This window comes from Lonchura striata, chromosome 13, assembly GCF_046129695.1.
Source record: "Lonchura striata isolate bLonStr1 chromosome 13, bLonStr1.mat, whole genome shotgun sequence".
Taxonomy (NCBI): Eukaryota; Metazoa; Chordata; class Aves; order Passeriformes; family Estrildidae; genus Lonchura; species Lonchura striata.
The window spans coordinates 4185271-4212567 of record NC_134615.1 but is presented as its reverse complement, the minus strand read 5'-3'; the positions used below and the strand labels follow the sequence as shown (position 1 = coordinate 4212567).

Below are 27297 nucleotides of genomic sequence, written 5' to 3'. Positions count from 1 at the left end.
TCTGCCCGCTGGGATCTGCCCGCAGCTCTCCGGGCTGGGATTTGCTCGGGTGGGATCTGCCCGCTGGGATCTGCCCGCTGGGATCTGCCCGGTGGGATCTGCCCGCAGCTCTCCGGGCTGGGATCTGCCCGGTGGGATCTGCCCGGTGGGATCTGCCCGCTGGGATCTGCCCGGTGGGATCTGCCCGCAGCTCTCCGGGCTGGGATCTGCCCGCTGGGATCTGCCCGGTGGGATCTGCCCGCTGGGATCTGCCCGCAGCTCTCGGGCCGCCCGGCCGGGCCGGCCCCGCTCGGCAGCGCCGCGGGCTCCGTGGGACGGCTCGGACAGACCGAGCAGAGCCGGCCCGCGGGGAGCGGGGAACGCGGGGAATGGGGACGGGAAATGGGGAAATGGGGACGGGGAATGGGGACGGGGCCCCGGGCGGGCCCGGGTCCCCGGCAGGTGGAGCTGCGCTCTCGGCCGGGAGCCGCAGGTTCGGCCGCGGGAGCGGCTCTGCCGGGCACGGCCAGCCCCGGGGCACAGACACTGCCCGGGCACCTCTGCCGGCGCCTTTGGCCGGGCTCATCTCCCTCATCCGGGATCCAAGGCATCATCCTGCTGGGTCAGATCGGATTTTCCGCTTGCACTTGACCAAATCCCTTCAAGAGCAAAAAATCAGTGTATGCTATCCACAGCAGCTCTTTTCCTGCATATAGTGATGGACTGTTCTTACAACAGGATGTCTTTTCCATTCATAAAACCTCTCTCTCTCTCTCTCCTTTTTTTTTTTTTTTTTTTTTTTTTTTTAAGCTGACATAGTTTCAGCTGAACTGAGACACAATTTATTTCAGCTGACATGGTAATTATTGAGGCATTCCATTTTAATCTGGGTGATGGTTAGTGAAATCCACCATAAAATCGTTTGTGGCTTTAGTCTTTGTAGAAAAACCTCACAAATACGTAATAAATATGGAGAAATAAACAGAAACAGTATAGATTGCATAGTTATTTTCTATCACAGCTAATCAAGGGAATCCTATACATCAACATGACTTGATGGTGCCACGATGACAGACTCATTTCTCCAATGAACCATTTTCTTCTTATATGGCAAAAAAGCACTGCATCTGTATGAGATCATACAGAAAAATCCTCCTTCCTGTAAAAAACTATATTCTTTTTTGTTGCCTAGCTACGTGCTGCTGTTACCTTAGAAGGCTGTAGATTCATGTGAATGATTCTGGTGGAGCTGTTGTGCTTGAACAGAGGAGTGATGCAAATTTATAACCCTTGTAAAGATATGAAAGAAAGGGCTGAGTGTGAAAGAAAGGCTTTGCAGCAAAGCAATTTACTGTGTATGTCATATTCTTTTATGACATTAATTGTTGAATAAAGACCATTTCACCCCACGGCCGGGGTACATGAGCAGGCAGAGACTGACTGACACACACTTGATGTTTTTAACATGAGAGTCTGATGCCAAGGAAACCTTTGCCTGGTTCACGTTAATTACTGCTGTGAGTAAATGCAGAGGAGGGAAAAGAATGTTGAGACCTGATTCTGATCTCATTTCCAAAACTGTGACATGGAAAAATGCCATGAAAAGCAACCAATGTGATGAATTTCGTTAGCAACAGAGAATGGGATGATCCAAGTCTTTCCTTGAATATAAGCAGCTTTGATGACTTGGGAAATTAAGAGCCTAAAGCCCAAAGGTTTTCATGGTAATGTGCCTGTCAAAAAACCCTCTGACTGGAAAATCTTCGTGCATGAGACGTGCAGGGGTTGGGAGCTGAGCAATCACTGCCTATCACTTTCCCACTTTCTCACTGACTGGCAGCTCAGGATGTCCGAGTGAGCTGAGCTGAGCTGAAAGCCTCACTGAGGACTCCAGGGTGCTGCTATTCCCTAAATGTGGGGGTTTGCCTCTGGGAAGATGAACAGGGAAATAAAGTTATTTCTTACCTGCTTCATTGTGACTGGTTTGGGTGTAGGATGTCGTTGATACACATCATGATTTTGCAGTTTTGTTTCTAGGACTGACAGACTTCTAGCACTGGAGATTTCATTCAGATTTATCTAGTTAGGGCTGGCTTCCAAATTAAGATCTGCATTTGCTTTCACAAGATAACATTTTTCAAGTCGACTGCCTATAAGCCCCTTTATATAAGAAACAGACTTCATACCATTCTCTTACCTCAGTCTAGGCTTGTGCTTGCTCTCTGTATTTAATCATGAGCCTAAACACTGACCAGTTAATATTTTTTTGAGAGAGAGTGGTGGATAATGAAGCATATTTTGATTATAATAATGACATAATTTCTCAAGAATAGAATCAGAAAGAAATTCGGCAATTTAAAATGGAAAAAAAAAAAAAAAGAGAATTCTTTTAATTCTAGTATAACTCTACAAATAGAATTTAGAAGGTTTTTACCAGAATGTCATGTACAGCAGCAGAGGTAAAGCAGGAAACGTGACATTCAAAAGAAGTAGAGGTTCCTTTTACTGCTAGGATGCAAATATGGAATTTGCCAAACTCAGCACATTCCAACTGGACAAATTCTGAGTTTTTCCTGGAAGAGATGATAATATCTCTCACATCCAAATTCCCACACACTTTACATGGGTGATTCCACCCACCACAGGAAAAGACATCATAAATTCTGCACTGGCTTATAAAGAAGTACAAAGCTTTTCCAATTCAAATTCCTAAGTCTTTCCTGTGACTGTGAGTTTTTGTCCCTACTTCAAGGTTTCATTTCTTGAAATGTAAAGAAAACGGGGTTTCCCCTCAAAGGAGACAAGAGCAAGCTTTGTCCCCCAAAGCAGATGGGCAGCTCTGCTTGATTCTGCCCCCACAGGTCCCCACCAGGGGCTCACGTAATGTACAGTGATTCTCAGCCTTGCAAATGCACATTTGGACACAGAACTGAAGGCACCTGTGTAAAAAAAATACATTAAATATTCCCTGCCCCTTTTTCCTTACCTGGCACACAGAAGAGGGCAGCACGGCTGAAGTTTCACTCGATATTGCCATAAAAACTCTAAGTTGTGTTTCTGCCCTGTGTCCTTTCTCAGCAGGGCATCCTTGCACCTCTGATTGCTGGAAGCCTCCTGGGTGTTTCCCCTGAGGTTCACAGGGCTGCTCCTCTTACGGACTTTCAGTCCAGGGAGACTTTTCTTTCTCCACCTGTCATTTTAATGGAAATATCTACATTATGACAACTCTATCCAGATTTTCAGAGCTGCTAACTGGCAACTTTTGAAGACTCTGTCCTGCAGGTGTATGGACAAATGTGTTCTGTGGGTTAGCAAGGGTGACTTTAGGCTGCTTGCTAGCTATTAAATGCTTAGCTCCTTAATAAAATCAAAGTAGGTCTGCAAAAATATTAGTGCTCAACTGACAGTGTAGGCAGATGCTAAGAATTCTTGGGATTGACAAAGAAAGCAGAAAGCCTCTGAAAGTCCACAAGAACATATAGTTTAAATAATCCATGTTTCTAATCTGTACTTGCTGTCCCCTAATGTCCAAAAAGATGCATTAGTTAAGACAGAGAAGGGCAAGCAGGGATTCATGTTTATACATGGAGTGAGGAACTCCAGGTTCCTAAGCCACAAAAGAAAACTGCTGCAGAAAGCCATAAAACCACAGCATGTGTAAAGGAGACACGAGGGAAATCTTATTTTATGCTTCACCATACAGTAAATGGGGGTGGTATAGGGTATTGAAAATCTACATGTGTTAAAAAACAATTAGAAAAAAAATGTAGAAAAATCCTACATCAAGAGCCTTTGGTGGTTGTGTGTGTGTGTGGAGTTTTAATTGGGTTTATCATGTTCTTATTGTCCATTCTTCTTTAGATATCTCCTACAGACAGCTGCTGGAAACTGGCTGTAAGTTGAGTCTGACCCAGATGGCTCCTGTAATTTGTTATTGTAAATAGACTCATTCCTCTTGCCAGGAGCTATTGCTGGCCAACAGTAAATCTTCCTTTCTCAGTTGCTTCCTTAGCACTATGTAATTCTCAGTAGGACAGACAGCCACTTTGCCCACTCCCTAAACCAACTGTCTGTAAATTCAGAATCATTTTCATGGTCTCTGAATTCCAGGTATTTCTCATGAAGGGGCTCTGAAATCCCCACCAAGGAGAATACATCATGCAGGAATTGTAAGGGGATATTTAGCATTACAGTCACGGAGGGATGATGTATGTCACACACATTGGCTATGACAGGTTGAATTCTGAAAAAGAGGAATTAGGGGTGATTGAAGAAAACAATTATGGAAATGTCTTAGGTCATGTTCTGCTTTTACTCTGCACTTGAAATGCAATAGGGGCAAGCAGCTGACCACATCCAGTACGTGCTGTGAGCCAGGGGGGTCCCAGGCTCTGCCTCCAGCAGCCGGGGCAGCAGGAGCTGAGAAGGAAACCTGAAAAACGGAAATAACTGGGAGTCTGAAGTTAAACGAAGGCAGAATGCTTTCCCCAGGTATACCCCAACATATGTTAGCAGTTTACTAGCAGAATGTGGGAAGGAAGCGGAGAAACTCCATGGGCACAGTGAAATTGGAGCTGCCCCTTGTGCAACTCCTTTTTTCCGGGGCTGTGATTCACCTGGTTCCACTGGTCACCAGCTTATCCAGTACTGGAAGTTTTGTAGCTTACTCAAAGCTGTGAGAAATTCAGAGCAGCTGAAAGATGAACCACATTTCCAGTTACTCTTGTCCCAGGTTTTTTTTGCACTCATTTGCAAGAGTTTAAGAAAGACAGGCCTTTGCTTTACATTATGAGCCGTGGACTTAAAATGTGCCTATTTTATCATTCTCTACCTGAAAATGCAAACAGTTCTGCATTCTTTTGTGGTGATCTTTAGAATTTCTGGTCTGGAGGTGAGAGGAAGCACAGCAACCATGAAAGGCTTATTAGTTTTGTAGCTATAGCAATGGATTTAGTCGGGCTTCTGCTTGCATTTCGCCCTTGGCACTCTGCGTGAGCTTTCTAAACTGTATAGATTTCTATTGACTCCAAAGCTCATATTTCCAAAATTATTGTTTCAGCCCCAATTCATGGCTACCACTACTCGATCAAATATATTACCTGCCATTAAATCCAAGAGTAATTATGAGGAAAAGCTTGGCCCCTGGCTGAAAGGTTGTGCTGCCTTCCCTTGGCAGCATCCCGAGGCAGGGTCAGCGTGGATGTGACATTTGTCACCCTCCCACAGAGGAGTTTGTGCAGGGCTGAAAGCTCCACCTCTGCTGGTTATTGTACAGCTCAAACAGCCCCTTGCTTTTACCCCATACATTAACTGCAAGACAATGGAATATAAATAAGCCTCACATGGAAAGGTCTGATACAGACTGAACCAGTTAGCCCAGGGCTGTTCAGCTCACACTAATCTGTGATTTTAAGGGTGATGGTGAGGAAAACTTGATACCATATTTGCACTATATCCTACTTCTTGTAGGATAAGGAAAAAAAAAGGTTTTTCGTTTCCCTGTACCTCTAGCTCTCTTGCTTAGGTTAAAACCCAACATATTTTATGCTGCTGCCTCTGTCTCTTCTCCCAGTGGCCTGTGTGTCAGTTCTGTCATAAAAAATAATAATAAATGCTGCTATTTCTTTCTCAGTCCAGGTATTTGGCAGGTAGCCAGGCTCAGGCTTCTGCAGGAGTAATGCTTCATGTAATTTGGCAAGAACAGACACTTGTGGGTATCTCTGCCATTTCCATAGAAATAACTTCACCCACATAATGGCTGATTAATTAGACTTGAGCAGTGCAGATTAAGTTGAAAAGTAAGGAGGAGAGAAACCCACAACTTCAGTGTAGAGCCACACCGAGAACAATGCTGACCCCCAAACCTCACTGCTGCTAATCCAGCCTTCGGAATGTTCAAAATATTCCTATTATTCCTAATCAGTTGTGAAAAAAATCAGATGTAAGACAGCAGCAACCCCAAAAACTGGAATTCAGTAATAATATTAATTTGGTGTAAAAAATATAAATGCTCTTTATAATACAGCATTTGACCTTGAACAAACACTGATGAGGAAGAATCACATAAAGTTCATTCAACCTCCAAATATTTCTTTTTTAACTTGAAAATTCAAAGGGGAGGGTGTTAGGTGTTAGGTTTTACATGTTTGGTTTAGTTAAGTTTTGTTTAGTTTAACTTAGTTTATCAGTGCACCCCCTGCAAAGTTGTGCTTGTCATTAAGACCATGAAATGCCCCCTGCAGCTAATACAGAATAAAGGAACTCCTTTGGTTTTGTTACCCCAGGAAGACATAACTGGAAAAACAGGATCAAACTGCATGTTTTGCATTTTCCAGGTGATGAAATGTACTCAGGCTGAGAGAGCGCACTAGAAATGAACACTGGCACTTCTCAAAAGCTTGAGGAACAGTGAGAGGGAAAAGAAACAGAGAAAGAATAGAACAGGAAAGAGATAACAGAAAAAAAGAAACTGGGTATACTACAACAGTGAAATACAGAAAAAAGCACCTTGAGTGGAAAGTCTGTGAAATGAGGAAAATTAAAATAATGCAAAGATGAAAAGACAAAAATTGTAATATCCTTTTCAGAGAAAAGTAGAAGCTAGAACAATAGAAATTAAGGGTAGAAAAGAACAAGTAATGGAAATCTTTTTAAATAGAAATAAGTTCTAGTTCATCTGTTAGAAGCAGGGTGGCGCAAAAGTGGAAATGGAGAGCAGGTGAGAAGGAGATGATCTTAAAGCCCTTCAAAGAAACTGCAAGATCACCATTTGAAGCCTGTGAACTCATGCATCCCACTGAAATCAGTGCCACAGTAATGTGTACATGAAAATACAATAATTACAATAATTACCAGCAAAGAAGAAAAATACAGCAATAATTACCAGCAAACTGAACTACCTGCTATGTGAAGAGACATGTTGTTTCTCAAGTGATTAACCTGAATTATCAGATAATTCCTCCCAGCTTCACAGAACCTCTGGCCCTATTAAGATCAAAGGAGGTGACCCAGCTGGTGATCCCTGTGATGCCCCAGGCAGAGGGGAGCAGGAACAGCCTTGGCACCGTGCTGCTCATCCCTCCAGGAACCAGCACAGTCCAAAGCCATCTCACTTTCCAGTAAAGGACACTCCAAGAGCCAGATCCTGTGACCATGGTGGTATTCTATAGCCCAAGTTAATTCATTACTTGTACCCGGGTGCTGGCAAAATAGTCCAGTGTTTGTCATGGAATCTTGAATTTTCTGTATGATTTCCACTGGGTATAATTTTCTTTTCAGTCCCTTTTCCTGCTGAAACACTGTTTTCTCAAAGTTTTTATTCATCACTTTCACATCTACCTTTCCTGATAGTTTTCCTGCAAGTGGTCTATCTCACATTTACATAATGAAAATACTCATAATTCTCATCAGCAAAAGGCTTGGAATAAAATGCAACTTCTTTAAGTTGTGTCAATGAAGTCCCTATTTTTAGTGTGTTTCCAATCCAATAGTGCTCTATGTGGCACAGAAGTGGCACTGTCTCTTTGGTTCTGTTGCTTCTCGGATTTTTCTTTTTTCACACAGAAAATAATTTAGAATACCCCCACTTCCTATGTCAATTTCTAAAGTGTGACCCTGATACAGTAAAGGTATGCAACATAATCTGGAGCAAAAGACATAAAAACTCCCTGAGAATAGTTTCAGGTGACAATTTTAGGCAGAAAACCCCCAAGTTTTAAGGAAGTCAGGTGAAGACCAGCCATATTCTAGAAGTATATTTACATAATTAATTGTCTAGAAATCTAGAATGATCAAGGCCACTTGGGAGATTCCAGTTTGTCCAACCAAAGTAACCACAGGGTAGTTCCAATGCTACCCATAATTAATTTAACATATGGTTCCAAACGCTAGCCAGAGGTTTCTAACCCAGTTCAGTTAGCTGAAGCATGCACGTTTTGCCACCAGACTCTGTCTATTTGAACTGACAAGGCTATTTTGGTTGCTGTTTTGTGAGACAGGCAGGGACAACTTGCTGCAAGCACTTGATGATCTTTAACTACACATTAACACTCCCAAATGCAGTTTATCATTGCGAAGCGGCCAAAACCACCCCAAAAGTGTAGACTGGAGAATTATAATTGGCTCCTGAAAATAACAGGATATTCACCCACTAAGCCAAATCGCACAGTTTTCTTTCCCTTACTTTGTTCCCTACATCTTTATCTTCGTTTCCATCACCTCCCTCCCTCTTGCCTTCTTTAACCTTGTTTCTGCCGCTGATTTGGAAAGCCTAGAAGTGACACGCATTTGATGGCAGCCGTCGCTGTCCAGAGCCACCGGGATTTTCCCGCTCCGCTGGGGCTGTAATCTTTCGGGAGCAGAGGCCGGGGCTATTTTGGCCGCACAATGTCTGACATGTTTCGGTTGCTAGGTGAACCACAAACTGTATACACGGCGCCGGGTGAGCCATGCGGGAGACGAGTATAGTTATCTGCTGAGTCCTTTCTTCACCCGATCACATGCGCATGACTGTGCCACTCATGAGATAAGACTTTCACTGTCTCGCTTTGCTGCTCAGGTGAAAGCGAGAGGAGAATTTGACCTTTATGTCGCCGCTGGCCTCTCGGGCCGCTCACCCCGCCCGCGGGGCCGCGGCACGGCCGCGTGTGCGTGTGAGCCGCGCACGGGCGCTGCTCCCGAGCGCCGGGAGAGCCGGCCTGGGGATGCAGGGTGCGGCTGTTCCCCCTAACACTGCTGTACACGCCAGGAGTACGCCCCAGCTCCCGCCCGTGACAGAGCCGAGGGAGGCTCCCTCGCACGGGCTGGGAAGGGAAACGAGGGACACGCACAGCAAATGCTGCGGGCATTGCACGGGGGGCAGCGGGAGGGGGGCGCCGGGCGGCGGGGCAGGGCAGGGCCGGGCCGGGCAGGGCAGGGCGGTGGGGCAGCCCCACGGTTTGCACAGCCGTGCTCCGGGGCCGGCGCTCGCCTCCCCCCGCGCTCGCTGCCGGCAGAGCCGCACCGACGGGCGGGACCCCCGCGCTGGCAGCGGAGCGGAGCAGATCGTGCCTGCCCCCACCCCCGGGGGCTCCCGCCTCCTCCCGGGCTCCCCGCGCCGCCGCCGCCCCCGCGCAGCGCGGCGGAGCCCGCGGGGACGGCGGCGCTGCCGAGGATGCGCTGGCGGAGCGCCCGCCGAGCGTCACGGCGGGGAGGGCCCCGCGCCTCCGCCGGGACATAAAGAGCGGCGCGGAGCGCGGTGGCGGCAGCAGAGCTCGGGGAGCTCCCGCGGCGGCCACCGGGAATCCCTCACTGATCCCTCAGCGCGCCCTCACCGCGCCCTCGCTCCGCGCAGCGCCCCGAGGTAAGCGTGGCTGCGGGGCCGGGGCTGTGCGGGGCCGGGGCTGCGAGGAGCCAGAGCTGTGCGGGACTGGGGCTGTGCGGGACTGGGGCTGTGCGGGGCTGGGGCTGGGGCTATGCGGGGCTGGGGCTGCGAGGAGCCAGAGCTGTGCGGGACTGGGGCTGCGAGGAGCCAGAGCTGTGCGGGACTGGGGCTGTGGCTATGCGGGGCTGGGGCTGCGAGGAGCCAGAGCTGTGCGGGACTGGGGCTGTGCGGGACTGGGGCTGTGCGGGGCTGGGGCTGGGGCTATGCGGGGCTGGGGCTGCGAGGAGCCAGAGCTGTGCGGGGCCGGGGCTGTGCGGGACTGGGGCTGGGGCTGTGCGGGGCCGGGGCTGTGCGGGGCCGGGGCTGTGCGGGGCCGGGGCCGGGGCTGTGCGGGGCCGGGGCTGTGCGGGGCCGGGGCTGTGCGGGGCCGGGGCTGTGCGGGGCCGGGGCGCTGGCGGCCCCGCTGTGCCGCAGCCCGGGCTGACAGGCGTGCCCTGCCCGCAGCCCGATGACTCTGAACCGCGGGGACAAGCGGCGCGGCAGCACGCCGTTCGCGGCGCAGCAGCACCTGCACCGCCGCAGCATGCCCGTGGACGAGCGCGACCTGCGGCCGCTGCCGCCCGACGAGCTGTCGGGCTTGGTGCGCTGCACCTCGTACAGCCCCGGGGGCGAGCACCGCCAGAGCTGGGCCTCCGACTCCTCCGACTCCGTCACCTCCTCGGGCAGCGACTCGGACGGCAGCCTCTACAAGGTGATCCTGCTGGGCGAGCACGGCGTCGGCAAGACCAGCCTGGCGCGCATCTTCGGCGGCGTGGAGGACTGCGCGGACGCGGAGGAGGCCGGTGAGGGCACAGCGAGCGCGGAGGTGCCGGGGACACCCGGCTCGGAGCATCCCCTATTGCGACCGGCAGGGATGGAGGAGGAGAATTTCTTTTGCTGAACTTTTTTTAAAATTTTATTTAATTCTCCGTAGGAAATACATACGACAGATCAATTATAGTTGATGGAGAAGAAGCATCTCTCGTGGTGTTTGATATATGGGAGCAGGTACTTAAAGCTCTTTCCTCATGCTTTTGCTTTATGGCTTGGTCTGTAGTACTCTTAAGAAAAAAAAAGTAGAAATGGAGCAACTATGCCTTTTTGTTCAATCAGATAAGTGACATTAAAAATCAGAATTCATACTGGTTTTTGTTCTCTCTGCAATTAATTTCTTGTAGCTAGGCAGGCAGTTTAAAACCCTGAATAGAGCTGAGTGAGACTCTCTTAAGGCTTTGAATAACCGCTATCTTACATGAGCAGCCCATGGAATTGCTGTAAAATTAGAGGTTGTCAATCTGAGCAGTGCAGATCTGATATTACTTCTAGAAACAAGAGAAATTTCTTTTGTTTTGTATTTTAAATAACAAAATATTTGGAATTTTTAGGAGATTGGCTTACTTTTACTTATTATAATAAAGTCAAAAGCAAAGTTAATTATTAGAGCATAAAGGTAAATTATTATTATTGCTTATTTTTTATAATAAAGCTAAGAAGATAATCTTTAAGGCACTTAGAGTAATAAATCATCACTCAGTGTTAAATAGATTTTTCAGCACAATTAATCCATTTCTTGTCTGTTGTTTCAGGATGACAGCCAATGGCTCCAGAACCACTGCATGAAAATGGGAGATGCCTATATTATTGTCTACTCGGTGACAGACAAAGTTAGTTTTGAAAAGGCTTCTGAGCTAAGAATCCAGCTGAGAAGAGCAAGGCAGACAGAGGATATTCCTATTATCCTTGTGGGAAATAAAAGTGACCTGGTCAGGTCCCGGGAGGTCTCTGTTGATGGTAAGAGACACTGAATTTTACAAGTGCTGTCTAAAGTAGTAGCAAAGGCTATGCAGGATCATGGCCAATAGGAATGGTCTGGTTTGATGTAGAAAAATGTGAGATTTGAGGATTGCTGGGGAAATGGAGCCAGCTGGCTGGGGCTGAAGGGCTGGGTACCACAGGAAGCACTGGAGATGGGTGTGGGGCAAGATGTGTGGCTGCAGAGCTCTGAGCTGCAGTGGGAGAGAAAAATGCACCCGAGCTGCACCTTCAGCACAGGACTACTGAAGGCAGGCTTCAATTGTGTGGTATGTGTGCAGCAGCACCTGCCAAGCCTGGGCTGTGACAGTCTGAGCTGTGCTCTTTAGGAGACACAGTGCCATGTCACAGAGCCAGGCAGCCTCAGGGCAGGGGATCCCACACAGCCTGTGCAGCCCTTTCTGCTGGAGGTGACTCCATCACGTTTGAGCTGAGCTGGTGGGACCAGGCTCATACAACTCAAAAGTCTTTTTGTGTTCTTCAGCTGTGATCAGTGAGAATTCTCTCATCCAGCTCCAGCTGGCATTTGGGTACTTAGAGCACAGAAACCACTGCCAACACCACAGTCTCGATTCTGCTTATTGAAACATTTTGTGAGGCTTTTTCTTTGGCTGGGTTTTGTTTTGGGGTAGGTTTTTTTGTTTTCCACTGGAAAGAATACTCTGAAACATTGGTGCCTTGATGATGAACCATCTCTCCCTATCTGGTTTGCCATGCTCCCAGTGAATTGACTGGAGTTCACAGACGATTATTTTTTCAGGCTGAGGCAGGGTATTGTTGACTGTTCTAGTTCTGACATCTGTACTTTCTTCAGGTTTACAACTCTGCCATTATTTACCACAGCTGGCTGTGGAAATCTGTGCTGCAGCAATGTTCCAGGGTTAAGTGCTTATGCCCAGAACACAGAACATCTTTTATTTCAAATTCAGCCCTGGTCAGATTCAGTGGTGCACAACGTTGTGACCTCTACTGATGTGTTCAATGACTTGACCTTGTGGCCTGTATCAGCTCTACTTCTACTGGTGTGGAAAACTCACTTGTTACAGCAAGGCAGAGGTGCAGAATTGCACAACAGCTTCCAAATAAACCCCATTTTTTTCTGTACATCACTGTAGGGGGCATTTACCCAAAGTCAGTTTAATGTGAAACCAGGACTCTCTCACTGTTCCATATCAGACTGCAAGCATGCTTCCAAGGGCCTCTCCTACATCAGCTTTAGCTCTTAAACAGCACAGGCACAGTCTGCCTGAAGGACTATTGCTGGCATGTGTTCAATTCCATTGATCGAATGAGATTTCTGACCACAGCACAACAAGACCAAGGAGAGTAAGGGGGCAAAACCATGAAGAGCAAATTTGGGTTTTCCTGTTTTGCAGTAAAAGCTCTTTCATGGCATTGAAGGCACTTCCCTTACTTAGAGCCAATTCCTGTTTTGCTTTTCCGACGGTGTGTGCGAAGAGAAAACGCCTCCCCTGATCTTCCTTTGTGTCTTTCCGTGCAGAGGGCCGGGCCTGTGCCGTGGTGTTCGACTGCAAGTTCATCGAGACCTCAGCCGCGCTGCACCACAACGTGCAGGACCTGTTCGAGGGCATCGTGCGGCAGATCCGCCTGCGCAAGGACAGCAAGGAGGACAACGCCCGCAGGATGGCCAACGCCAAGCGGAGGGAGAGCATCAGCAAGAAGGCCAAGCGGTTCCTGGGCAGAATTGTGGCCAAGAACAACAAGAAGATGGCTTTCAAAGCAAAATCCAAATCTTGCCATGACCTGTCGGTGCTATAGGAGCCCTCAGCGAGGGCAGGCACGCGGGATGAACGAGCCCCTGGCTGCCCGGCAGCGTGTGGATGCTCCTCGTGGTGGAAACAGCCGTGGCTTTTCCACTGAGACTCTCCTTAATGCCTTAAGGTGCTCAAGCAAGTCTGGAAGTTACACTACAGTGCTTCATTGATAAATGGTTTAAGTTTCAGTGTGTGCAAGTAAATGAACTAACTTGAAATATGAGGCTTGACATGCCCACTGTGTACATATGTTCTATATCTTCTTGTCTTGTGGATACCAGAGATGCAAAGATAAGAAAGGATAACTATCACCATAGACTTGTCTCATTTGCAGAGCAAAACTTAAACTTGTACGCAGGCTCGTACACTCTTTTTAAGTATAAAGCAAGCAATGATAAATCTTTTTAAACTTAAATGTGGGGAGGGTGGAGTAGAACCACAGTAGAATGGGAGAAATCAAAGTATATATATATTTAAATACAGAACGGATATGATTTTATTAAGTTAATTTGCACTTCCATTAACTGTTATTCAATTAATTGGTTACTTGTTTACATGCAGATTTTATAATAAAATATTATTTCCTCTTATAATAAACTGTGCTTTTCTCGTAGTGTGGTTAAAGAATGAGAGAACAGTATTTTTATACTGACCTTTTTCCACTGTACAAAATGTTACACATAGACTGAAGATTTCACATGTGATAGAGTTCTGGAACAAGATGAATTGGGAAAATCCTTTGTCCTTTTCTTTAATAGAGGGTTTCTTTAAGAAGTAAACGCTGCTTTTATGAACACTATTTCTACAGCTCTTCTTGGGAAGGGAGCCCCTGACCTTTCATATTATTGTTCATCCTCAACCTGGTTCTCATCAGCTCTAGCAGGAGCAGGGCTTTGTATACTGCCTTAGTGAGATTGATGTGCTGTGTTTGTATTGATCAATTGAGCCCTGGAATGTTTGAAGTCCTCTCCTGGCTTGAAGGTCTTGTGTTACAGCCAATAAGCAAATGCAGGAGGTTGTTTTTTTCCTTTTTTGGCAGCAGTATAATTGTCCAATCTAGTCCCACTCCTGTAGATAGCTTCCAGTGGTTTCAAGAAGTTCAAAGCAGGTTGGCAAGGGTATATGAAGGAGTTGTAGGATTCAGTTGTGTACAGTGGCCTTCAGTGCTGCTTTTGTGGCAATTTAGTGTGTTATAACTGGTGTTTTTCCATGATTTTTCCCTATTTGCTATTAATGAAGTTAAAACCAAACACACTGCAGTACAATAACTAGGACTTACGGCATTTTATTTATAAATTCTGCTTCATAGGATGCATTCTCTTAAAAATAATCCATAAACTCTGTTCTCAAAACCCATATAACACACATTCCTCTGCCTCTTTCCACTGTCCCTGCCTGAGTTCAGTTCATTAGAGATTGTTCCAGCTGCCTGGGAGCCCAGCTTGTCCATGGCTTTAGAGGGCTGAGCTTTCCCAAAGCTCTGGGAGGCTTCCTCAGGTCTCATAGCTTGGGTTTCCAGAGGTGGGGCAAACAACTCTCCATGGAGTTATCCCAGTGCTCAGGCACTCCTCAGGGAGCAGTGCAGGAATTCCCATGGGGAATGCAAGAATTAGCAAATTAGCAGCTCCTGCTGTGCTGCTGGCGAGCCTGGCTGGTTACATGCCCAGTTTAGCTTGTGTTGCTGCTAACAGGTCGCACTTCTTGTGAAAAGAAGTGTTGCCTTTGTGTTCTGAGTGGTCTAAAGTGAATGATTCTGTCCTGCAGTCAAAGCTAACATTTGCCTGAGCAGACACTTTAATTTGATTTGGCTTTATTTTTCCACTAGCCTTGCTTCCTGGCAAGCTATTTTCTGTTACATATCTATAATTATCTATTATATTTCTATTATTATCCATTTGGGACATCTGAACACTGTCAGATTATGGCACCAGGTATCTCTGGGGGCTTTTAATGTCAGCACCAAAGTAATTGCTCTAATCCTGACAATTCTACAGCCAGAGTACCCAAAATTTGGCACATCCCTATGGGCCAAGTTAATGACAAAGCTGCATTGTGTTGGCAAAGCCTGGGTCTTCTGCTTGCCCTTTGCTTTCACAGTGACCAGGAAAGGACTGAGCTGCCTGATTGATTTATGGGATGAAATCCTGTCCATAATAAATCCAGGAATGGGATGCACACCCGGAGTGTAAGACTGGGTGTTTCACAAAGGGACAATGATGTGTTGCATCACTGCAGCTGCAAAACCTCTGCAAGGCTGTGGTTACCAGCTGTGATTTTGCACACTGACATATAAATCAGATGGTTTTTACTGTTCATGAACTCAAAGGTCAGTTTAGGCCAATTCTTAAGCCTAAGGCATTTCTGAGGAGCTCTAGCACATTCCTAGTGGCTCATTTAAACTGTAGAAGAGAATTAGTATTTTGGATGTATGTCATATAGGGCTCTGTGAGACAATAAACTGTGAGTCACTCTAAAGAAACATAGGCTAGTCTAGAACATCTTCTCTCAGTTAATATTGTACAATAAAACTTATTCAAATCCTCATTGTACTAAGTTTTTTCATTCATTTGTTTGTACAGGTATTAGCATAATTCAGCCATGGCTTTTGAGAAGGGGAAGGTTTGTTGTTATTGCAGCTCTGACAATTATCTGCTCTAGACCAAGATCATATTCTATGCTGTAGAAGTATTATCATGAGTACTATTTTGCAGAGATTTTGAAGCTCCTGGAAGATATTTTTCCCAGGAAAACAAAATTATTGGATGCAATTTAGTGGAATTTCCAGCCAGACTTTTTGGAAGTACATATGCAGCACTAGATAAAAACCAGTAACAGGCTAAGATATGTCCCTAAAAATCAAATTTCTTCAAAAGGTTATCTGTATTCTCAAGCATTTGAAAGTCATCTATAAGTTTTTATAATTTGAGATGTTTTCCTGGTATGGTTACTCAGACTCTTGTCATTAATGGGCGAATGTGTCATGTGAAAAATAGTGAGTCCCAGACACCAATGTTTTCTCTAATTATTACCCAAATAGAACAGAATATAAGAAGTAATGTGTGAGTTTTCTCATTTTTTGCCAATGCACATCATTTTTAATTTGGTGAGACAGTTCACACAGTCATTTAATCTTTACTGCTTTCTCTGCTGCTGCCAGCTGAAGTTCCTACTACTGCTAATTGTGGTGGTGGATTCTGTGTTGGCACAAATCCATCTGGAGCAGCCAGTTATTAACAACTACAGTGCAAGGACACTGCCTTTTATGTGTGACACACGTGCTAGGAAAACAAATCAAACCCTCTGTGGTTGCTGTGCTAAACTAGACTCTGTACATTCTTCACCATATGAAAAATGTGAAAAATAGCATTCTTCCACCTGCCAAAACCATGAAGCATAAAATCATGTCACATAAATATAGACAAAATGTTATCTGCTGGGGAAGACTTGGCCAAAAATGAAGTTTTACTCAGAAGCATTTTCTCAAAATAGGAGTAGAAAAAGCAGAGCATGATCTACATAGTAACATTGCATAACATCAGCATTCCTCACTGAGAAGGAAAATACAGTGAGTTGACAGTGATTAAGAATGCAGCATATGACAGAAAACTGGTGAGATGTAGCCCAAAAAAAGTGAGTTAATACTTACTTATATCATGCTGAAATTTACTTCAGGGCTCTTTAATTTTATTGAAAGACAATACAGGTTTAATTTCAAGTGCATCCCAGAGACCTGAATGGATCTGCAGTTGCAATCAAAGGTGATGTCTGTGCATTCCAGGAGGTTCCTTTCAGACCTCTGGCCTGTAATGGGCACCTTGACTCCCTCTGTGCACAAGGGAGCACCTGAACACCAATGCTGGTGAAGATATGAATCCCTAAAACTTGAAATAGTGAATTGCATCCACTGTCCTTGTGCTCTATGCCATGGATGTTGAACAGAGCAGTGAAAGAGAGAACAACTCCCAGTTGAATGTCTGCAAATGATGTTTCTGTAGCCACTGTTCAGAATTCAGGAGGGAGTTTTGTTTAACTTAAAAATGTACTAAGGCTTCCTGCACTAGAGGGTGGGAAGCAACCACTTCACCAACAAAATAGTATCAGTTAATACCACAGAAATGTTCTGGCCACTGGTTAAAATGGCAGTTGTATGTCTTGAAGACTTTCCTCTTTCTTGCTGACTTCTCCTCCTCCCCTTTTTTCCTATTTATAAACGTGCTGCTGAATTAATCATTAGAAACCAATTTAGGAGCCTACAGATGATTTTTTTTTCCCCTAGTAATTCCCATATTTATCACAAGAAATAAAGAAAATATTAATCTGAATAACAATTTAGGGGTCAGAGACAGGGATAAATAGAATTTGTTTGAAAATATTAATTTGTCCACTCTCCTAAAAAAGCCTCACTAAGTTCTTACATAGGGTTGGAAAAAGGAAAGGATTTGGACCACAAGTGCTCCCGATCAGAACAGTTTGGTAAGACCCAGGAAAATCTCCTCATCTTGTTCCTGGCAGTAAGTCCCATTTCCATCAGCCTCACTTTGTTAGCATAAATTATTATGATGATGTTAGGCTTGCAGCCCCACTGAAGGCTGTGACCCTTTCTTTGGGAATGACAGTTTTCAGCTCAGGAGATGCCTTGGCATAGGGACAGTAATTTTTGCCATGTCTAAATTGGATTATTGTAATGCCTCGTGCCTAAAAAAGAGTGGGAAATGCAGCCCTGCAAAAGGAGCTGGCAAAAGGAGCAGAGCACTCCCACACTCCCCTGGTGAAGTGGTGGCCTCAGAAAGGTGGGAATGCCATTGCCCCAAGGCAGAGGGGCCCCACATCTGCCTGTCTCCTGGCTGGCTGCAAAGCTTGTTGGACAACCAAAGAGTCAGCAGCAGGGTGAATTTGGAGTGCTCCACGGGAGCAAGCTCTCTATTCCAGTTTGGAATTTGGAGTACTCCAGAGGAGCAAACTCTCCATTCCAGGTTGGAATTTGGAGTGCTCCAGAGGAGCAAACTCTCCATTCCAATTTGGAATTTGGAGTACTCCAGAGGAGCAAACTCTCCATTCCAGTTTGGAATTAGGAGCATTCCATGGGAGAAAACTCTCCATTCCAGTTTGGAATTAGGAGCGTTCCATGGGAGCAAACTCTCCATTCCAGTTTGGAATTGGGAGTACTCTAGAGGAGCAAACTCTCCATTCCAGTTTGGAATTAGGAGTACTCTAGAGGAGCAAACTCTCCATTCCAGTTTGGAATTAGGAGCGTTCCACGGGAGCAAACTCTCCATTCCAGTTTGGAATTGGGAGCGTTCCACGGGAGCAAACTCTGCATTTCTGGGGGCAGGGACTCAGGGAGCTCCTTGCAGGCGTTGGGGCCACCAGAGCTGAGGGATCTGGCACTGCCTGCAGCTCCTGCCCTGCTCATCCCTCCTGCAGGCCAGGGGTGCCTGGCTGGACTCTCACACACAGGCAGCTTTAAATCCATTATTTTCTCCCAGGCCTGCCCCTGGAATTCAGAGGGGAGAGTCCAGCACTGTCCCTCAATGAAAACAAGAGTGGAGCTGTGGGTATCAGCCAGGTGCTGGATGACTTTCTCACCGATTTTTCAGCTTTGGTGTCTCAGCTGTGGGGCACTTTGTCCCATGCTTCCCATGGCAGCTGCAGCTTTATCTCTGCCACCCTGGCACTGCTCTGCTGCTGCCTGACTTCCTGGGAGTCAGCAGCTGCAACACCAACCTGGGCCCCAGCTCATGCTGTACAGAATATTGTCTGGGGAAAAAATGGCACATTTTGCTGCGCTTAAGTCCCTGGTTAAGACAGCATAGCTAATTAAATTACTTTCCTCCTGAATGTCAGGGCTGTGGTTGTATTTGCAAGGCAAAGGGAATGGAAGATTTCCAGCTAATCTGTGTATGGAGAAAAGAAAGAAAAACTTATGGAATCCAATAGTCACCTCTCATTTTTACCCTCCAGCCATTTTTTTTCCAATGGAAATAGCTTTGGCTATTGAATATTGTTCTTCTGCCCTCTCACTACTCATGAATTGTTGGATCTCTATCCTTCCTGCCCAGTCCCATATAGAAAATCTTCTTAGAAGTCTAACACATGAAATCTCAGGGAAAACAAATAAAGTGAAAGATATGAGCAATTGCAAAGTTTGCATTATTTTGAAAGGCACTAATAAAAGCATTTTATTCAACAAATCAACATTTCTGTGCAGGGTTTATAAATCACAGTCTACAGCATTTTGGTAGCTTATTAAAGTAAAAAAAAGTTTATGTTATAGAAAACACATAACTATTAGTCTTCATCAATAATAAATGTTTCTGTGTTTTTCTTGATACTCTACAGCAGACCTAAGTCTGTAGTAGACTGCACAGAAGTAGAGAAAATGGAAACTACAGGACCAGGCTGTTCCAATCTACATTTTTGTCATTAACAATAACGAGCTTTCACTTGTGCAAATAATGACCCTCAACTCATATGTATGATAAATACACAACAAATGCATCTGTATGTGGTCATTACTGCTGAACTGCTTTCCTTTCTTTTTTCTTCTTAGGTAGTAATCTAAAAAAATAAAACAATGGAGGTCTAAGTTATAGCACAAAAATAAAGAAGCATGAAAACAAGGCAGCAGACAGCAGTGAGTGAGCAAATGATGCCTCCTGCACATCTGTCTCATTTTCAGTGTCAGGTTTTCAGACCCTGCATTCTCCACAACATTTATCCAAAGGCTGAACTGGCCAAGTACCAGAGCAAAACTCTTGAACAGCCAAGTCCACAAGCACAAAGATTTAGGCTGCAAATAAACATCACTGTACCTCCTACCTTCCCAGGGATTTCATTAGCAGAATGTCCAGCTCTGTTTAGAAAGGTTTTGAGGGTTCTAGAAAACTGTACATAATATTTTAAAATATATTTGCATTATAAATATATATCTATATATATATAAAGTGATATATATACAGTTATATATATAAAAAACTGTTTTTAACAAACAGTTTTATACTCAGCCTTCTGAAAATTAGTAGTAAAATAAATTATTATTTAAATTTTACAGATCTTGGCTTGGCTAGTAACTGGTTCATTTTTCTCTACTGAGTAAATAATTAATAAACAAATCTTTATTATTTCAGTCCCAAAGTAATGCTTTGAACTTCAAGGGTAAGATGGACTAAGTACTATTGCATTTTAACCACAGAAATTGTGAGTTGGTGGACTTTCTCTTTTTTTGCTGGCTTGGATTGGACCCCTTTACCTCCAGTGTGAGTGAGGACATCTCCAGACTTTGAAGTGAGCTCTGCAGTCAAATGTTTTTCCTGCCTTTCTGCTTTTTCATTTCTTTTTGAATGACTACTGCTAATACAGTATTCATCTGAGGAGTCTGATGTAGAGCAGATGTCCAGTCCAAAAGAACAAACCACAGGCAAATTTTGACAGGAGTTTGAGTGCTGTAAAAGCAAATTAGTATTCTGAGTGGTAACTTCAGGTCATCCTTGGCTGGAGAAAGACTTTGAGTACTCTCACTAATAAATGTATAGTCATTACAGAAAATATGTCAGTATTTTGCAGCTTTGTTTTCATTTAAGAGCTTGTAAGCATTCAAGTAGTCTAAATTTTCAATTTTGTGCTGAGCAGGGTAAGTTTGGTGGCAAGCTTCAAAAATGAAGTATTTCTGTAAAATAACATTTATTTGACATGGAGTTTTCTGGGATTTTTAATTTGGGTGTCACGGTCAGACTGGCCCCGTGCTGGCACCACTGGAGACACACAAGAGGCAGAGCAGGAAGGGGAGCACTGAGGTGAGCTCTGTGATTTTGCACGCCAGGGCAGAGCTGCAGGGTTTGTGGTGCTGGAGCTGGATGGATGGAGGGGACACACAGGAATCCTGCAGGTCCAGGTGCTTTGGGCACCTGGCTCACTCCTGCTGCCGAGCTCCACAGCCTGATCCAGGGCTTCTGGGGCTGGGGCAGGACAGGGAAGCAATACAAGCACCACTTGCACTAATTCCTGGTCTCTGAGCTGCCCCAAGAACAGCACAAGGATTGCTGACTTCATCAAGGAGCTGTGCCTGAAGAAGACCAAGTGAAAAGTCCCCAAAGTGCTCTAAGAGGAGTCTGCTGTTCCATGCCATGGTGGGGAAGTTCCTGCATCTCAAAGCATCACCTCCATCCCTCCTACTCTCCCCTCCCTCTTTCCCCCAAGAAAGCTATTTTTTATTCAGATTGTAAAGCTTTGTTTCCAAACAGCAGGATGGAGGTTTAATTAAAACTCCACCTGGTACTAACATAATCCAGCAAAATCCATCCATTTCAGGAAATAAATCCTTGATGAGGTTGGTTGACCCAGGAGATGAAGTTCAGGCAGTTTTCTGCACCCTTCCTTGAATCGTGCTCTATTTCTGTGAGAAAAACTGCCCAAACCATTCAAATCTCTGAAACATTTTACATGACATTGGAAATGCTTATAAAGGTCACTTGGTGAATATGGACAAAAAACACTGAATGCATTTCAATTTATCATTTCCACAAGGATGAGCAGTAAGAACATCCCGGGCTGAAATTCCCAATACTCCTGTCCCTGCCTGGGTGGCAGAGAAGGCACAGCACCAGTGTTAGATGAACACACAGCTCTGTAATTCCTTATTCAGCCCAGTATTATTTATGCAAATAATGTTATTAGGATCACAGGACAGACCCTGCTCTTTCCTGGGGAGTCAGCAGATTCCAGCCCTGCTTTTGGAAACACCAGCGCTTGTGTCCTGTCAGCAGAGTGCATTACATCTGTAAAACTGAATTAATATTTCAGAGGCTGTCAGTTTAGAGTTGTGTACTGCTACACTATGGAAAAAACAAAAATAGAACTTGGTATTGGGAGAGGGTCTTCATCACCTAGTGAAAATGAGAGGTACATTTGCCTTTCATAAACAAAATAATTGCAGGGCAATTTCTGTGAGACACAACCACACTGGGACAAAGACATGAGCAAGCAGAGCTCTCCAAACTGATCAGAACCAAAGCCAAACAATTCCTCCACTGGTGAGGAACATTCTGAGCCTTAAAGGTGAATGCTCTGGTTTTTCTCTTTTCTTTCAGACACAATTCTTTCAATTCAGACCCATTGCAAGGGCATCTTTGAGAATGGACGGTTCTGGATCCAGCTGCTGTAGCTTCCAGAATTGTTGCCTGATGGGATTCTTCCAGTCCTCTAATGCAAAGAGAGAATCTATGGGGGGCTGTCCTGAGGCTGGGAATAAGAGAAAAGCTGAATGTCCCCAAGAACTGAGCAGGAGGACAATGGTTTCCTGCTGAGCCTTGCAGGCAATGTGTTAAACACCACCCCAGTGCAGACACAGAGCTTTCCCTTAGACCTGACTATAGCTGCATTTCCTCTCAGCAAAGATTCAGTACCTTGCAAAAACACAAATGGAAAAAATGCTTCTATTTTCAAGGGTGTTTTGGACAAAATGGCAAACTGTGCAGAGAAAGAATTTGAAACCTGTACCTCATGTTATGTGTCTTGTAAAGGAATGTTTTGACAGATGGATGCATTCAGACAGAGAAATTAGGAAAATTAATGTTTCCTGATTATTTTTGTTTCCAACATCTCAAATATTTGAATGACTAAAAGCAAAAGTATGTTTCTATGTCTGGGAGGCAATTAACAACAACAAAACTGTGGACAGGTCTTTCATTCTATTTTGATTAAAAATAGAGCAGAGGTCAGACAAACACTTCCCCCACACTACCTGCTGCAGAAGAGCTTTGCTGAATTCAGAGGAACAATTTTAATTTAAAAAAATTGAACATCTGCTGGGGTTTTAGGGGAGCTGACCTACCCCAGCTCTCTCCCCCACACCTCTTTGCCAGCAGGAGCATTCCCTGCTCCCCACACCCCTGGGCACAGAGCAAAAGCAGGGCTGAAGCAGGACCTGGGTGCTCCTCAGCGGAGAGGTGCCATCCTGAATTGTGAACAGCATCTCAGAGATCCTCAGCAGTGTCCCAGAGCTCCCCACAGCTCAGCTGTCACTGCTGAGCTCTCCTGCACAGCCTGGTGTGTGTTAGAGGATGCATCAGAGCTGAAACTGATGGGCAGCTTTACTAAATGCAGTTTTATTATTGCTCCCTCCCTGATTTGCTGACATTTGGCCTTGTGCTCCATGCTACTTGAATAAAATTCAAAGTAATTTGCTCATATGTGTTTGCAGAGCTGCTGCTCCAATGACTGAGCAGAACATCCACTGCACTGTTGCTCTTCATCTTGTGCAAAGCAATATTTTTATTTCAGAATAATTTATTTAAAAGACATCAGGATAATGTTGATAAATTAAAATGCTGCCCAATATTTATATGAAAACAGAAGAAATCAAAAGCATACATCTGCTGTTGGATTTTCTGGCTTTATGGGAATGGGAATGGTCAATTAAATTTAATCAATTCTTTTAATTTAGTTTATACCAGGGGTAAAATTAAGCCAGTTTTCTGACACTGAGCCAGAGAGTAGGCACAGCTGGCTTTAAAAATAATTTTTCCACACATTGTTGTTTTACCATTCACTTTCAGTAAACATAAGCATTTCCACACAACTCTAATAATCCTCCATTTAATTTTAATAAATAGTATTTACAATAAATATTCTTCTTTACTGTTCCATTCTGATCAAATTGCTACTTCCAATTATCTGGTATAAATGAGCTTTTATTTCAGCCTGAAATCCCTTTCAGGGGTCATTTAGGTGTCAGGTTCCAGGTGTGTGGCTGGTGCCAACAGAACCATCACCAGCCTCATTTATAGAGAAATGTCCAGCCCAGCACTGGGGAGCTCAGCCCCCCTGGAAGGAGCAGGTGGCAGCTGAGATCCCTGATAAATCCTCCCCTGGCAGACACCTCTGTTCAAGGCTGCTCAAGGGGGATTGCTTTGTTTTAGTTAAAACTCCAAGCCCCCAAAAGAAACTAATTCTTTGAAGCTGTAAATTAAAAAGTAATCCAGAACCATGGTAGGTTAGAGTTAGGTCTTCTAGAAGGAAGTCAGTGTTTATTTTCTTTACTCTTTCTTTTGACTGAAGGGTTCAAGAGGAAATTTAAAGAGCAGAGTTACCACTAGATGTGTGCACAGTAGGATACTTACTGCCAGTGGAGTAAGCAGGAATCCTCCCTATTTCTTATTTAGGTGCTGGATATTCCTAGTTCATTTATTATTTCATAGGGGCAACTATATGTATTTTGATAAAATTTTAACGTATTATTTGCGTCTTACTCCATTAATGTATTTTGAATTTTTTTTCTTAGTTTTTTTCTAAGAAAACCAGAAGATTAAAATAGGATAAACATTTTCTAATTATGTTCTTTTGTTTCATTTCAGAGTGTCTTAAATAAAAGTTACTGACCACTTATTGATAATTTCCTTTCCACACCTGGAAATATAAGCAGTTTGCTGTGACACATACCTTAGGATTCCACAGAGTAGATACTGTGGGACTCCACGTGCAGCATAAAATCAAACAATCACAAAATCCCAGAATGGTTTGGATTGGGAGGGACCTGAAATCCCACCCAGTGCCCCCCCTGCCATGGCAGGGACCCCTTCCCCTGTCCCAGGCTGCTCCAGCCCCAGTGTCCAGCCTGGCCTTGGGCACTGCCAGGGATCCAGGGGCAGCCACAGCTGCTCTGGGCACTGCCAGGGAGGAATCCCACCCAGCCTCCCAGGGAGGAATTTCAACAGAAGCCCTTGTTAAGAGAAGTAGTAGAATATTATAATAGGTGTGGTCTTGTCACTGACAAGAAATAAAACTGCATTCATTTTTTCAACTTATTTTATGAGCATTAAAATAAGGAAATAAGCTTTTAGTGTTAAGTACAGATTTATGATCCCAGCTATGCTCCATTCTAAAGATGGAAAGTCCCTTCCAACAAAAAAAATCCACCGCAGGGCTGTCATCCTCCTGTGAGTAGTTGCCTTATTCATGTGCCTAAAACCGGATGCCTGCTGAAGAAATGGGTGAATCATGGCTTGAATCAAGAGTTATTCTATTGAGCTGAACTCACACTGCTGTGAGATCAGAATAGAATAGCCAGGGACCCCTTCTGTACTCCTCTTTTATATTTTATGCAAAGGGAGTTTCAGGGCTGGGATGAGGTGCCAGCTGATAAAAGAGGGCAGAGGAAGGGAGGCCTGGGTGTGCTGTTCCTGATCTGGAGGCAATCTCTGGGAAATCCCATTTTTGCAGGTTACCCCTCTCTCCTCACCCCACTGCCAGCCAGACTCACACGTGGCAAGGCTGCAGCTTCCCAGCACTGCACGGAATGCTGTGCCAGCAGGGAAAGAGCTGGGACAGTTCAGTCCTGGGCTCTCTGAATAGACTGAGGTCTCAGCAAGGGCCAGCCAAACACAAATATTCAGGAATTTAGGGTGCTCAGACAAGATACCCCTTCACAGTAATAATAAAGGGATATTTGGATCATAACACTGTGATCTGACAGGAACAGGGGACCAAAAGAGTGCTTTGTCCCACAGATAACCTTCCTGGATCACAAAAGGTGTGAGTTGGTTTTGTCCCTAAAGTCACAATGAATCTGCTTTGGGAGTTTGAACCATGAAAAGAAACCCCATCGTTACAGTCTTATATCACACCTATCCCCAGCCAGCTTATTGTTGCATTTGTTCCATAATTAGATATAAAAGAGTGCAGGATGACAAAGGCAATGTCCCAGTAAAGCAGAAAATTATGAAAATAAGGTGATAACACTGTAGGAGATCATAAAAAAGACTTACAAAGACTGAAGTAAATCTCACAGCTGACAGAATATTGGACCACAGCCACTCTCTGGCTTTGCAGGAGTGAGTTTGTGCTTTGTCTCCCTTCACTTCCCAAGAGGGGAAGATTCATCCCATAAACGTCACTGGTATTTCCTGCAATGCTGACGTCTGCCTGTGTGGTGACATCAGCACCAAAGGAGCAAAGCCTCCATTTCCCTGCTCTTCACACCTTCTGGGTATTACAGAAAGATTTACACCACTCCTGTGAGGTCTCTTCATCCTTACAAAGAGTTACAGGAGCAGCCCATAATTATTCATATTCTTCTTCTCTCTCTGTGGTAGTTCAAAATACAGCAAATAGACACAAAGTTATTTTCCAAATTTTTCTTTCTGGATAGGGAAACTCTGTGCTGTTTTGACCCATTTTTTTCATTGGAGAAGCATCATACAAATGTACAATGTAAAGTTTTATCCAGGATTTGTTTAAACCCCTATTTCCTTCATTTAGAGGAGTGGTAATGGCCTAAGCTTTTCTCTCACTGTTTACTCTGCATAGAATTTTTAACCCAGCTAGGGAGTAAATAAAAGGAGGTAACTTACTTACAATTAATGTAGGATATCCTATCTTTCCTGTGGGTTATTTTAATTCAAATAGGGACCCCATATCTGAGAAATGCAGTTTATACTAGTACAGAGCTATACCAGTAATGTCTTAGCAGTGTGTAAGTAATGGTGTTTGTATCAAGGAGTCCTAATGACATTATATTATTAAATGGGATGAAATGTTTGCGACTCAATTCAGAGTTTTTCTTTATGCTTTTTGCCTAGGATGTAATCCATGGAAAACATCAAAACCAAATCATGGAAGTGCAATGCCTATCAGACTCCCAGTTCAAGTATTCTCTGCTTCCTCATGTCATCTGATGGTCAGGGATTTTACAAACAAATGTTTCTGCAGTGATGGCAATGAGATGAATTTATTCCACATGACCCTTACAAGTGCAGAATGCTGTCACTTGAGCAGCCACCTGTGTAATCTGCCCGTCTGTTTAATTACCCTAAGACTTTATTCAGACCTGATTTAAGGTCAGTGGTGATTATTCAGATGATCATCAACCACAAACTTACCCTGAGGCAGAATTTTTCAGAAATGCAGGGTTTTTATTGCTTTTATTGCTCAGTTTTTATTCTGACCATTGTAACTACAGTAACCTGCTAGGTGGAGTTTATTAGAGCACAAGAACTTGACTGTGGTGGTTCCTGTGCCAGACACTGAGGAGCTCAGACCAAACCCAAATGCACAATTACAGGTTGGTCTAGAGCCCATTCCTGAGCATCAAAAGCTGCTCCAGATTAGGCAGATGAGGTCAAGTAACTGACACAAAGACATTCTGGATGCCAGGTGACTCACTGGACATTGTCCATGTCCAGCAGTACTCAAGATTAAATCCTCTATGACAGTCAGAGCTTATCCTTTTACTGCCAGAAACAGTCTGGACATTTCCTGGAGTACAGCCAGATTTCAGCCTTTGGGTCACATTTAAAGGGAAGATTAAACTTGCAAAGTTGTGTTTAACTTTTAAAC

At 44.6% G+C, this 27297-nt stretch overlaps 1 protein-coding gene across 1 annotated transcript; it reads left to right on the top strand.

Annotated features, from left to right (window-relative positions):
- The first annotated feature begins 9237 nt into the window (after positions 1–9237).
- On the top strand, positions 9238–13701 carry RRAD (RRAD, Ras related glycolysis inhibitor and calcium channel regulator). Its single transcript, XM_021548756.2, has 5 exons — positions 9238–9319; positions 9845–10182; positions 10314–10387; positions 10966–11170; positions 12693–13701. The coding sequence occupies exons 2-5, from the start codon at positions 9849–9851 to the stop codon at positions 12968–12970; spliced, it is 891 nt and encodes a 296-aa protein (XP_021404431.1). The 5' UTR covers positions 9238–9319; positions 9845–9848; the 3' UTR covers positions 12971–13701.
- The last annotated feature ends 13596 nt before the right edge of the window (positions 13702–27297 follow it).

Coding starts and splice junctions, on each gene's coding strand:
- RRAD (XM_021548756.2), top strand. CDS start 9,849: ATGACTCTGAACCGCGGGGACAAGCGGCGCGGCAGCACGCCGTTCGCG. Junction 10,183..10,313: donor CGCGGACGCGGAGGAGGCCG/GTGAGGGCACAG, acceptor AATTCTCCGTAG/GAAATACATACGACAGATCA. Junction 11,171..12,692: donor CCGGGAGGTCTCTGTTGATG/GTAAGAGACACT, acceptor CTTTCCGTGCAG/AGGGCCGGGCCTGTGCCGTG.